The sequence below is a fragment of the Neomonachus schauinslandi genome, chromosome 12, assembly GCF_002201575.2.
Source record: "Neomonachus schauinslandi chromosome 12, ASM220157v2, whole genome shotgun sequence".
NCBI lineage: Eukaryota > Metazoa > Chordata > Mammalia > Carnivora > Phocidae > Neomonachus > Neomonachus schauinslandi.
The window spans coordinates 53601923-53615448 of record NC_058414.1 but is presented as its reverse complement, the minus strand read 5'-3'; the positions used below and the strand labels follow the sequence as shown (position 1 = coordinate 53615448).

General features: G+C 37.6%; 1 protein-coding gene across 1 annotated transcript in view; it reads left to right on the top strand.

Moving 5' to 3' along the window:
- RAPGEF5 (Rap guanine nucleotide exchange factor 5) overlaps positions 1-13526 on the top strand; it is a 225725-nt gene that overhangs the window by 82785 nt on the left and 129414 nt on the right. The window contains exon 10 of the mRNA XM_044920237.1: positions 1638-1686. Within this exon, the coding sequence (XP_044776172.1) occupies positions 1638-1686 (49 nt within the window). The remainder of the gene's footprint in view (positions 1-1637; positions 1687-13526) is intronic.

Sequence of the window (13526 nt, the reverse complement as noted above, 5' to 3'; positions counted from 1 at the left end):
GCTTTCTACCTGGCCCTGAGCCAGGGTGGGATCTTCCCTGCGAGGTCATAAAATCAGGAAGCCTGGACAAGATTCCAGGGGATGTTTATAGTCTGCATCTTTGCCCCCAGCCCCAAGTATTTGTGACGCTGTGAGGGAGGAAAATCCTGGATAGAGAGGGGGATACATTACAGATACATAAAGTATGCAATAAATGATGTTTTTAGTGTGTGGCTGTTGTTATGTGACTACCCATACGAGTATTTGTAAAGGTTTTTCTGTGGTCATGTAACCCTTCTCTTTCCCATGGCCCTCTTTTTCTCCCTAAGTTGTTCAACTGCAAATTTTCCTACCATGAGCATTTTCAGAGCTGAGACTCCCAGGGTTGAAGAGGGACTGAATGGCCTTCTCATTACTGTATAATTTTCCAGAGAGAGAGAGTCTGAAGGTATCAAAGGATGGGCTAAATGAAGACTATGCCCTTTTGCATGGCATGCATATTAGCCAGGCGGGGACAACACAGCAGTAAAGCAGTGGTGGGGGAAGCTGCCTTCCTCAGGGGCGATGATCGTGGCTGTTGTGAGAGCAGTCCGCAGCGGGGACCCAGAGTCTAGCATATAGATCCACTTTCGCCTTCAAGTAAATGAATATAAATTGGATTAATTTCAATGGCAAGTCTTATGTAACCTTGAACTTGTAGTATTCTCCCTTTAAAATGTCATTAGTGTAATAAGCTGCAGGACACTTCCAAACTCACCAGCACCTCCAAACACCTGAACACATTCGTCCTTCTACGCTTAAAAGACTGTCCTAGAGAGGAATGAGCTTGTTCATTATGGAATTTTTATTGCTGCTGAACATAGATCTCCCGAAGATTATCTTCATGGTATCTTTTTTTTTTATCTTATCTTTGAAATTGACTATGATTATCTTTTTTGTCTCTGTTTTATGGTCCTCTTTGGGAATGCTTTTAGGAAAGGATTGAAGCATTCAGATTTGGGGGAGGGGGTTGGAGAGAGAGAGCAAGCAGACAAATAAGTGGGGTTGAAGGCACTTAGGATTTTAAAGGCCGTCTTGTCTGTTCCCATTTCACCTACTCTGTGAGTCGATGGCACTTGCTTTTCTGGGGCATATTTTCCAAAATGGTTGCTGTAAACCTGTCAGACTTCAAATGAGCATTGATCGTGTTTCAGTAGAGACCCAGTTACACCAGGACCACCTATTTAATTTTTCTAGAATTTCTAGATAAGCTACAATCGTTGAGGGATAAATAATATTTAGTAACTTTGCCAAGGTATCATGCATGTTTTAATAATTGGTTACTTATAGTATTTCTATATGTTTTACAGTTACAATTTTGAGGCTCTTCCCATAATCGTATCAAAAATACCAATGTTTTACAGTGTATACATTCTGACAACTGCCTAATTTCTTTTGAAAGTAAGTCAATATGATTCTTCCAGATTTTTGGCCTAAAATTCCTATGCAGAGGTTTTTCCCTGATACTAAAAACAAACAAAACCCCAAAGCATGACAGCAAACTTAACTTTCATTGCAGTAACTCTTAATTTTGGTGCATACCGAAACACGAAGTACTGCTTTTGATAACTACATTTTTCTTATTCTAATTTTATTTTTTCCCCCTAATATCTTACTAGGTGCAGAGAGAACTAGCAGCTGTTATTGCTTTGAAAGCAAGGAAATCTGGTGAGTAGTCTTTCCTGGGGCTGAGTGTATCTCAGGAAGTTTTGATGCAGAATGCAGAGAAGTATCACTGTTTGTTTTTAAAATTATCTATTCTGCCATTGAAATAGCACAGACTATTATATATAGTTCCTTAAAATTTCACTGCTTTGCTTTAATTTATTTCATATTTCAAGGAAAAATGAAATTAAAAATAAAAAATACATTTGTAGTCCATTGCAACCATGAAGAAAGTCTAAGTACACAACCCAAGAAAGCAAACCACATAGCATTTACCTATCATAATGACAGAGGAAAATAACACGAAGGTGGTCTTTGTTTAAGGGTATGTTTTTCATCTCAAAGGAGTTTCTTCTAAAAATAATTGTTTAATAACATTTAAAAGCAAGCATTTGGGGCGCTGGGTGGCTCAGTTGGTTAAGCGACTGCCTTTGGCTCAGGTCATGATCCTGGAGTCCTGGGATTGAGTCCCACATCGGGCTCCCTGCTCAGCGGGGAGTCTGCTTCTCTCTCTGACCCTCTTCCCTCTCATGCTATCTCTCATTCTCTCTCACTCAAATAAATAAATGAAATCTTTAAAAAAATAAAAAAATAAATAATAAAAGCAAGCATTTTATGTAGGACTAATTGCGTGGATCTGATCCCTGATACCTGTAGGACACAATCTGGAAGCGATATGTGGAAAGGAAAAGGGAGCTTTCAGATATATTTTGAAGGAGAGAAAGCCATACTCTGGTGAAATTCAATATGAGATGGAGACTCATTGAGGTAGAAAAACACTTAGGAAGAGTGCGAGAAGGAGGCATCGTTTGCTGTTCAGAGGGAGGAGGTCAATGCTGAATAGAATGACAAACTGAAGGGAGGTGCTGCTTGGATCATGGTAAATTGGAATAAGATTTTTCAGGCAGAAAGACTATGAGAAAATCAAAGACATGACAAAAATCGAAGAAATAAATGGAACAGAGATGTCGTGAAAACACAAACCATGCATTTTACATCTTTCTTTCTACACTTAGAAACTCTAAGAGTTTGCTTTGCCCTCAGTTACTTTTTGAATCAAACACACATTAGTGTGAATTAGCTTATCATATGTAATCTCTTTGTTGATTTGGCTGAGGAGAGGACACAGAGACTGCGTGCCATAAAGGTAGAGAGGAGGATGCAAAGAACAGCCATCTTGACCCCCAGGGTAGTGAACAGAGCGGGCAGCGTGGATAGGGCTCTTCAGTGCCAGCATTGGATCATGGCTGTTTGCATAGCATTACATATGATAGGCCTGATGGAGAAAGGACATCAATATGAAGGTTTTGGGAGAGAGGGCCTAGAAATAAATTGTGCTAGAGCTGTTCTTCATTCCTGTAATCATAAGGAGACAAAACTTACAGTCCGTATGAGTTGGAATGGCAGTGCCGTAGAAGGTAGGGGTGTTTTTTTTTTTTTTTTTTTTTAAGTTTCAGGAAAAAGGGAGAAAAACAGAGCAAATAAATATAGATAGGGAGGCTGGAGAAGAGGGTTACTAATTCACACAGGGTGGGATGGAAGGCCCTCTGGTAGGAGACATTTGAATAAAGACCTGAAGTCAGTGTAGGGGTGAGCCCTGTGGATATCCAAACAAGAGCATTTGGGCAGAGGTGTGCAAAATGTGCTTGAGGAATAGCAAAGAGGTATGAGTAACTAGAGCCACGTGAACAGGGCAAAAAGAGGTGGATTTGGGATGTCAGGCTAAGAAGTTCGAACTTTCTGGAGGTGAAGAGAAGTAAGTAAGACCCACACATGTTAGAGCATGCAAAATAAAAGATTGTGGTTGTGGGGGGGGGAGTTAATTTAGTAAACGTTGATATGACTGCATGAAGTTATATCTGTCTTCCTTACTCATTTGATCTATGGAGCTTGGAGTGTGAACACAACTTTGGAGGCTACTTAGGACAGAGTGAAATGGTCTCTCACATGTACACTAATGGTGGGGACATAAAATCATAGTTTTACAGAAAAGCAATGTTTCAGTGTGTTCTAAAAGCCCTAACTCTATGATCCAGTAGCTCCATGACTGGAGGTCATAATCAGAGATGCATGTGAAGATTCAGGTAGAAGGAATCTATTGCGATTTTTTTTTTTAACAATAAGAAATTAGAAACAATCATTCAGTGCTTGTAGTAGAGAAATAATAAAATTGATCAATGTAATGGAATGTTTAAATAGCTTTAAATTGATATTTTAAAGAATTAATATAGTAAAATGTTCAGTGGAAAAAAGTATATATAGTTAGCGTATAGTCTTTCATAATAAAATAATTTTAATTGTTCTTTTTCTTACTATTATAGTGTAGTGTGTGCAATGAAAAAAATTTTGATAGTATGTGAATGTATGAAGAAAGTGAAAAATCACCCATCATCTCACCAACAGAGATAACCAGTTACTTTTCTTGTATTTGTTTCCAGATGTTTCCCTTTTAATATGTAGATACTATATTATTATATATTAATATGCAGATTTGATAAAAGTGGGATCATTTTATCTGCACTCTTTTATTTTGAGGTAATTACATATTCATATGCAGGTGTAAGAAATAATATAGAGATCCCATGTTTTCTTTTCCCAGTTTTGCCTAACAGTAACATTTTGCAAAACTCTGGGACAGTTTCACAACCAGGATATTGACAGTGATAAAGAATACTTCTAGCACCACAAGGATTCATCTTGTTGCTCTTTAATAGCTACACTGAATTTCTTCCTGCCCCACTCCTTCCATAACCCTTGGCAGTTACTACTCTGTTCTGTATTTCTATAATTTTTGTCACTTCAAAAATACTAAATAAATGGAATCATACAGTATATATAACTTTTTGGGAGTAGCTCTTTTCACTTGCCGTAATTCTCTGGAGATTCATTCAGGTTGTTGGACATCAGTAGTTGATTATGTTTTATTGCTGAATAATATTCCATCATATGAATGTATGACAGTATGTTTACCACTCACCCATTGAAGGACATCTGGATTGCTTACAGTTTTGGGCTATTATGACTTAAACTACATCTGCGAATATTCATGTACAGGTTTTTGTGTGAACCTAAGTCTTCATTCCCCTGGAGTAAATGCCCACGAGTACGATTGCTGGGTTGTTAGGTAGTTGCATGCTTAATTTTTTAAGAAACTACCAAACTGTTTTGCAGACTGGCTATACCATTTTACATTCTCACTAGCAATATGTAAGTGATCCAGCTTCTCTGCATCTTTGTCAGCATTTGGTATCATCACTGTTTTTTATTTTAGCCATTCCAATAGGCATGAAGTGATATCTCTAATGATATTGATCACTTTAGGTTGCTTATTTGCCACCTGAATGTCATCTTTGGTGAAATGTGTCTTTATGTCTTTTGCCCTTTTTGTAATTGAATTATTGGTTTACTGTTGAGTTTTAAGAGTTCTTTACATATTGTAAATACCAGTCCTTTGTTGGATATGTGGTTGGCAAATATTTCCTCCCAGTCTGCTTGTCCTTTCATTTTCATACCAAAGTCTTTCACAGAGCAAAAGTTTTTAATTTGGAAAAAACTATTAATTTTTTTTAATGGATCATGCCTTTGGGGTATGTCTAAGAACTCTTTGTCTAGTGCTAGATCCCAAAGATTTCTCTTGTCTTTTTTTTTTCCCCTTGAAAGTTTTATAGTTTTATGTTTTAAATTTGAATCCATGATTTGGTTTGAGTTTGTTTTTGTGTAAGGTGTAAGACTTAGGTCAAGGGTTTTTTTGGTTGTTTTTTCTGTTTTTGTTGTTTGGGTTTTTTGGCTTATGAATGTCCAGTTGCCCCAGCACCTTTGTTGAAGAGACCATCATTCTTTCATTGAATTGCTTTTATACCTTTGTCAAAAATAAGTTGGACATATTTTTGTGGGTCTAGGTTCTCTGTTATTCTCAATTGAATAGATTGTGTTGGTATGCACCAGTTTTGATTACTGTAGCTATATATAATCCACTTTTTTTTTTTTTTAAAGATTTTATTTATTTATTTGACAGAGAAAGAGATAGTGAGAGCAGGAACACAGCAGGGGGAGTGAGAGAGGGAGAAGCAGGCTTCCCACCTAGCAGGGAGCCCGATGCGGGACTCGAATCCAGGAGCCTGGGATCATGACCTGACAGAAGATGTGGAGCATCTTTCCATAACCATCTCAGCCACCCAGGTGCCCCTTATAATCCACTTTTTATAGGATTTATTTTCATGTCAATAATGTAGATCTGCATCATTAGTTTTATTAACTATATATACTGTACACTTTAATTCTTATACCTTTATTTAACTAAATCTTGTTCATTCTTGCACAACAACTAATTATTGTACATTTAGGTTTTTAATTTTTTTCCTATTATGAATAATAATAGAAGGACCTAAAGATATATTCTTGTGCTTGTGTTATTTGCCCTTTTCCAATTATTTTCTCATAATAAATTATTAAAATTGGAATGGCTAGGTTGATAGCTAGGTGTAGATAGTGTTAAAGTTTTGTTTTTCACATTTAGGACTTTAAGTCATCTGGAACTTGGTTTTGTATGTGGTGTCAGGTGGAAATCAAATTTTATGTTTTCCTTATGCTAAGCCAGTTACTCCAGGAGCATTCATTGGACATGATGCTAACACCATCACACATGAAATTCATATATATTATTTCAATTACCTACCAGAGCTTTATAATAAAACTTTCTCTAGGGTGGGGATAAGGCAAATCTCTTCTTACCTTTCTTATTCTCCTCATAGTTTTATTTTGTCAGGTTCCGTGAAATCTCCTTTGGAATTTTTTAAAGTATATTGCACTTATAGATCATTAGATAAATTTGACACTTTGGAAATAAGTGTTTCCATCCTTGAACCTAGGATATCTTACTTTTTCAAATTTTTAGTACTGCGGTGGAAATTTCTCCATAAAGGCCTTGTACATTTTGTTTGTATTTTTAGTTACCTTGTGATTTGGGTTACTGTTGTAAATGAACTATTTTCCTCTTCTCTCTCTTCCTTTTTTAGTTCTCTTCTGTGATGGTTTCTCAAGTCTTTATCTTTCATGATGCTTTTTGTTTTAATAGATGTACTTTTTGGAGAAGCTTTGGATTCGCAGAAAAAGTGAGCAGAGAATGCAAAAGTTCCCATACACCCTCTGCCCCTACCTGTGCACAGTCTCTGCTACTCTGAACATCTCTGAGTGGCACATTTGTTACCATCAGGGAACCGTATAGTATACTGACACGTCATTATTGCCCCACGTCTGTAGTTTATGTTAGGGTTCACCCTGTATTATACATTTTATGGGTTTGGACAAATGTGTAAGGATATGTATCTACCATTATGGTATCATATAAAATAGTTTCCCTGCCCTAAGAATCCTCTGTGCTTCACCTGTTTATTTCTTTCTCCCAACCCCTGGCAACCACTCATCTTTTTAATGTTTTCATAGTCTTGCCTTTGCCAGAAAGTCATACAGTTGGATTCATACAGTATGTAGCCTTTTCAGATTGGCTCCTTTTGCTTAATAATACGCATTTAAGGTTCCTTCATGACTTTTCATGGCTTGAAAGCTCATTTCTTTTTAGCAGTCGGTAACATTCCATTGTCTCTGTGTTCTGTGGTTTATTTACCCATTCATCTACTGAAGGACATCTTGGTTGCTTCCTAGTTTGTGCAGTGATGGAATAAAATTGCTATAACACTGTGCAGGTTTTTGTGTAGATGTAAATGTTCACATCCCTTGTGTAAATATCAAGGGGCACAATAACTGGATGGTATGGGAAGAGTATGGTTCATTTTATAGGAAACCACCAAACTGCCTGCCAAATTGGCTCGACCATTTTGCATTCCCACCAGCAATGCATGAGAGTTACTGTTGCTCCGTATCTTTGCTAGTGTTAGTTGTTCTAAGGGTTCTGGATTTGGGCCATGCTAATAGTTGTGTAGTGGTGGCTCATTGGTGTTTTAATTTGCTTTTCCCTGCTGACAGAAGATGTGGAGCATCTTTCCGTATGCTTATTTGCCATCTGTATATCTCTGGTGAAGTGTCTGTTAAGACCTTTAGATTAGTTGTTTTCTCATTTTTGAGTTTTAAGAGTTTTTTTAATATACTTTGGAAAAGAATCCTTTTTCAGATGTCTTTTTTGCAAATATTTTCTCCCAGTTTGTGGCTTGTCTTCTCATTCTCTTCCCATTGTCTTTTGAAGAACAGATGTTTTTAGTTTTGATGAAGTCAAGCTTATTTTTCTTTCATGGAATCATGTCTTTGGTGGTGTATCTAGAAAGTCATGCCATACTCAAGGTCATCTAAGTTTTCTCCTATGTCATATTCTAGGAATTTTATAGTTTTGCATTTTATATTTAGATCTGTGATCCATTTTGAGTTAATTTTTGTGAAAGGTCAGCACCATGTCTAGGTTTGGGTTTTTTTGCGTATAGATCTCTAGTTGTTCCAGCATCATTTGGTGAAAAGACTCTTCTTTATCCATTATATTTCCTTTGCTCCTTTGTCAAAGATCAGTGACCATATTTGTGTGGGTCTATTTCTAGGCTCTCTGTTCTATTCCATTGATCCATTTGCCTATTATTTCTACAATGCTCCACTGTCTCGATTACTGTAGCTTTCTGGTAAGTGTTGACATCGTGTAGTGTCAGTCCTCCAACTTTGTCCTCCTTTAATATTGTGTTGCTATTCTGGGTCTTTTCCTTCCATATAAACTTTAGAATCAGTTTGTTAATATCCACACCTATTGTCTTTTATAATTGGTAATTTTTGCTGTATGAAATTTTGGGTCTAGCAAAAGTGTTGAACTCAAATGAATTCTAATAACTTGTTTTAAAATGATCTTAGATTTCCCATATGGGCAAATATATTATCTATCAATAATGACTAATTTATCTCTGTCTCATCCATCTAAGTAACTCCTTTTTATCTCATACTATTTCATTAGCTAGTGTCTTCCAATATAAGGTTGACTAAGGTCATTGATAGTTGGCATTCTCATTTTGTCCTTGACTTTAAATATAATATTTTTGGTTAGAAAAGTAACATGAGGGCGCCAACTCAGTGGGTTAGGCGTCTGCCTTTGGCTCAGGTCATGATCCCAGGGTTCTGGGATTGAGTCCCACGTTGGGCTGCCTGCTCCTAGAGGAGTCTCCTTCTACCTCTGCCCCTCCTCCCACTCGTTCTCTCAATCTCTCTCTCTCAAATAAATAAATAAAAACTTAAAAAAAATGTAACGTGAGTCAACAAGATTATTTTAGAGAGAAACAAAGACATTACTCTCCTGCACTCCCAAACAAATTTGGTAAACAGTCTAGGGACAGAAATAATCAACAAGTCCAACAAGTTGTATATTAAAGTATTCAAGGAATCCAGATATGAAAAGTACTAGAGATACTTACCTGTTTCACTCCATACTCTCACTGCTTGAGTTGACATTGAGAGTAGATGAGAAATGACAATGGCAAGATACAAGAGAGGCTATCATAGGTATTGCATTCCTTCATGCCTTTCTCAGATTCTAATTTGGCACCTGATATATTCAGGTACAGTATAAGGTACCTGGAATATACAGTGAGATGGTATATCTAGTGAGGATATAATAGCAAAGATAAATATGGCCCCTGCTGTTTTTAAATTACAACACACGTTTCATAAAGGGAAAACATTAATGAATCACTGGCTGTTTGAAAAAGAAGAACTTATTACTGTGTAGTTAGGAGGTGATAAAATGCAGAGACATTAAGCATAGCCTTAATTAAGTAGAGTTCCAGCTGCAGAATGGTACATTCTGTGTATGCTTGATGTGGTTTTCTAAAACTATTTTGAGGTTGTTTTTTAAGGAAGAAGAAAAAGAAGTTGGTGTACATCTAATAAAAAGTATGAAAATGATAGCACATCTGGGGCTTGACAGAAGGAATTGATTACCCTAATATCTTACGTCTTGCAGTAAAACTGTTAATTAGGGCTCACGTGGTCATGATAGATTTATGTCTCACTGCCAAGGGTTATTAAAACAAGAATTAGTATAAAGCAAAAGTTTTTTATTTCAGCTCACCGTACAAACAGAAATAAAAGTAAATGACAATCGATAGATTATATAAATGATTCAAGGCTCTAGCTTAGTAAAAGATCCATTTTGTTGTAATTTTCTAAAAGGCCATTAGGATGTGCCTTTAAACAGTTTTCTCCTCCAAATGCTAACCTTAGTGAATGTGAATAGCATTTTAAGGCTTCAAGAGATTTACAAAAATTAGCACAGATATCCTTGCACTTTCTTTTTGTTCGATTGCTTATTCCCCTGCTAATGTTAGCTAATTAGAGTCTTGGGAGATACGTTTTTTTTTTTTTTCCTTTTCCAGGAATCTACAGCCAAAGCACTTTTAGCTCTCATTCTCTTTAGATCATATGAAATTTGTACCGTGGTAGGCTTCTATTTCTGGAAAGCCAGAAATACCATATTGGTAAATCTCCTTGGCAGTTGTTATATTTTACTCTGCTTAGTCCATAGCTAGTTAAGTGCTTTAAAACTGAAAGTTTGGAAAAGAAAGAAAGGGATTCTAGGCTCTGTTTATGCCATTAATTGTCACTGTGACCTTAGCAAAGTGATTTCGATTTGCATCATGAGGGGATTGGTGTAGAATCTGATAACCTGAGAGATGCCTTTCAACTCTAATATTTAATTATAGCAATACATATTTTTATTAATTACCTTCATTATCCTTAATGGAGTCACACCCTTGAGAATATTTTATTCAGGACTCGTTTAGGAGCAAGTGCTAGAAAAACAAAAACAAAAACAAACCTGAAAACCACAAAGGGAATTTAAGGGCTCAGAGAATCTCTGGAGTTAATCTCAGCAGAAAGGGAGAAAACCTCTATCCGGGTAGTCTCCACAGATGTCTCGCTGGGGACCTTGTTGGAAGAATGACATGCCCACCTCTGGAGCAGTAGAAGCAGGGTGGTTCGAGAGGTCAGGTGACCTGCACACAAGAGAAGACATATGGCCTACGGCTGGGATGGATGCAGCCCCTCAAGGAAAACCAGCAGAAGAGGGACCTGTGGTGAGTGGGCACCGTGAGTGCCCACCACAGGAGGCGCGGTTTGCATTTGCGTTGTGTCTCAGTGTCAAGATTTAGAGAGGAAAGGTTACTCCTGAGATCACCTAGGCTAGCCAGCCCGCAGCCAGAATGCAAACCCAAGGGTTTCAGTGCCCCATCTCCAGTTTTTTCAACTACGCTACGCTCCCTCCCTTGTTAGTACGTTTCTGGATTATGAGAATAAAGATGGGATTTGCAAAAAGATGTTCCTATTTTCCACTTTGGTTCCTGGAATGGAAAACACCAGAGTAAAAGCTCATACGTTTTACAGGTAGCAGATAGCAGCATTTTTTTTTTTTTCTCTTCCCAGGATAAATTAGCCAGGGATTGAGATTAAAGTGGTATTTGTGTACCAAGATATTTTATTATTTCTTGGGGATATTAAAGATACATAATATAAAATAGTATAAAATAGCTTCACTCTATTGTGTTTAATTTGAGCTTTTTGTAAACATTATTTTTAATAGGTTTTAATAGAAAGCATGAGAGGGAAGCCAGTGTTTTACATTGAGCTTAAATTGTCTCTCCTAGCCTTCTAGATCCTCTTGTTGGTTTTCTCATCTTTGGATCCTATTGTCAAGCTTAATTAGGCATTTGAATGGGTGTGTGATTTCAACAACCTGGTTGCTACTCTGTGCCGTGCAGTGAACTCTGTGCATGTAACATATTCAAGAAGGCAACCCCAGATCTGGTCGTCAGGGTGGACCCATCAGACAGGTTGAGGGGCTTCTGTCACCCCTGTAGTCTGGGTCAATTGCCAGCTTTGAAGATCTCCTGTTAGTAACCATCACTGGGCATCAGCAGTACTTACTAGGAAATTTCAGCAGTTTTAAGCCTCCTTCTTAAGAATATGTATGTACGGGGGCGCCTGGGTAGCTCAGTCGTTAAGTGTCTGCCTTCGGCTCAGGTCGTGATACCGGGGTCCTGGGATTGAGCCCCACATCGGGCTCCCTGCACCGCAGGGGAGCCTGCTTCTCCCTCTCCTACTCCCCCTGCTTGTGTTCCCTCTCTCGCTATGTCTCTCTCTGTCAAATAAATAAATAAAATCTTTAAAAAAAAAAAAAAGAATATGTATGTACGATTGGGGGAAATGAAGTGTTGACAGGAAGCTCTGATGTGAGACTTGAGGTCTGACACAATTGAAAAAACATCTTCAGGGCAGAAGCATTCCAAAGACAAGATATTCATGTTGCTTTGTCATGAAAAATGAAATAGATTATTTTTAGCATAAAGAAGGCTTTTCCTTTTCCACATTTAGAAGGAAAAAAAAACCATTAAGCCTATGGAACTGCTCTGACTTTTAACGTCCTCTAAATTTTTACTTTTTATTTTTAGTGGACAGATTTCTCCTTTTAATGGAGAACCTGTTTGCCTTGACCCTTTCCCTTTTGTAAACACACAGCTCGTATGTAGAAGAAGGCGCAATAGAATGGGATTTTAGAGTAGGTGTCAATAATACAGTTAGGGCCAGCAAAGACAGCCTCCCATGCTAGTACAGTTACTGCTGTGTCAGACTCCTTCGACCTTTCCAGTTTTCTGTGACATTTTATATTGAAAATTTAAAGCTAGAAGCTATGGTGATCTTCTCTTACAGGTCTTTATTCATCTGGTCTCTGATGGCTCTAATAATGAACGTTGGAGCTAAAAAAGACTCTCATGGCAGAAATCTGTTGGCTGGATTTTAAGTAATTAAAATCTAATGCTTAATTTTTAGGGATACTTTCAACCACTTAAATTTTCTTAAGTCTTCCTTAGCCTGCCCTCTAAGGATGCACCTTGTCCTCTCAGAATTGATATTTCCACACGGTGTGTTTTTTGTCCTTTTCTTCTCCTTTGCCACCTCCCGGACACCACCCCGGCCCATGGCCGTCACTCTCATTCGAGGTCAGCACAGACCCACACTGATTGTCTTGGAGCCCCACTGAATGTGTTCTTTAGCATTTGTCAGCCAAGAGGAAAGAAGTCGCGTGTGTTTTCCCCTAAAATAATCAACACAACATTGTGGTCTTCCTGATTGATGACAATGTAGGATGTTTTCCCTAGAAGAGAGAGCTTTGCCTAACATCATGCTGATTGTTGAAGCTTGTAAAATCTCTCTCCTTCTCTGGTGCCATAATAACTCCTTGTTCTAACATTTCCAGAGCCTGTTCTTCTGTCCCTGCTTTGCTGACAGGTTTTGTGCGTCCATATCCCGTCTCCACCAGTGCATGTTCTTATCAGAGATCAATTCAGTGGTTGACAGGTTAGATCTTTTCTTTTTTTTTTTTTAATGGCATAAAACCACAAGAAGAGTCTTAAGAGTAGTTATCAATGCATTGTCAAGTTAAAGATCTTTGAAAATGTAAAATTCTTGCAATCAAAAAAATAATAGCACTGGTAAAACCCAGAAACAATTGAAAATGCATGCAGCAGATGCTTTGTAAATTTTTCTAACTCTCCCACTGGGATACAAAGAAAATTGCCTTTAAAAAAAATCCCGTGACACTGTCTTTTGTAATTAGAGCTATTAAGTCGAAATGATAAATAACCACTCAGTGGCATACTATAAAAGAAAATAGCCCTTTGCCCTGATTTCTCCTTGAACAGCAAGAGATCTGAGTGTATTGAAGTTGGGTTCCTTTAACCCTGAGGATTGTTTAGAATTGAGGAAAGCAAGCGAGCTGATTTTGTCATCCTTCAACATGGTCATGTCCATTAGGATAGTAAATGAAACTGATTTGCCAAGGAGGTGAATAATTAAAACCACAA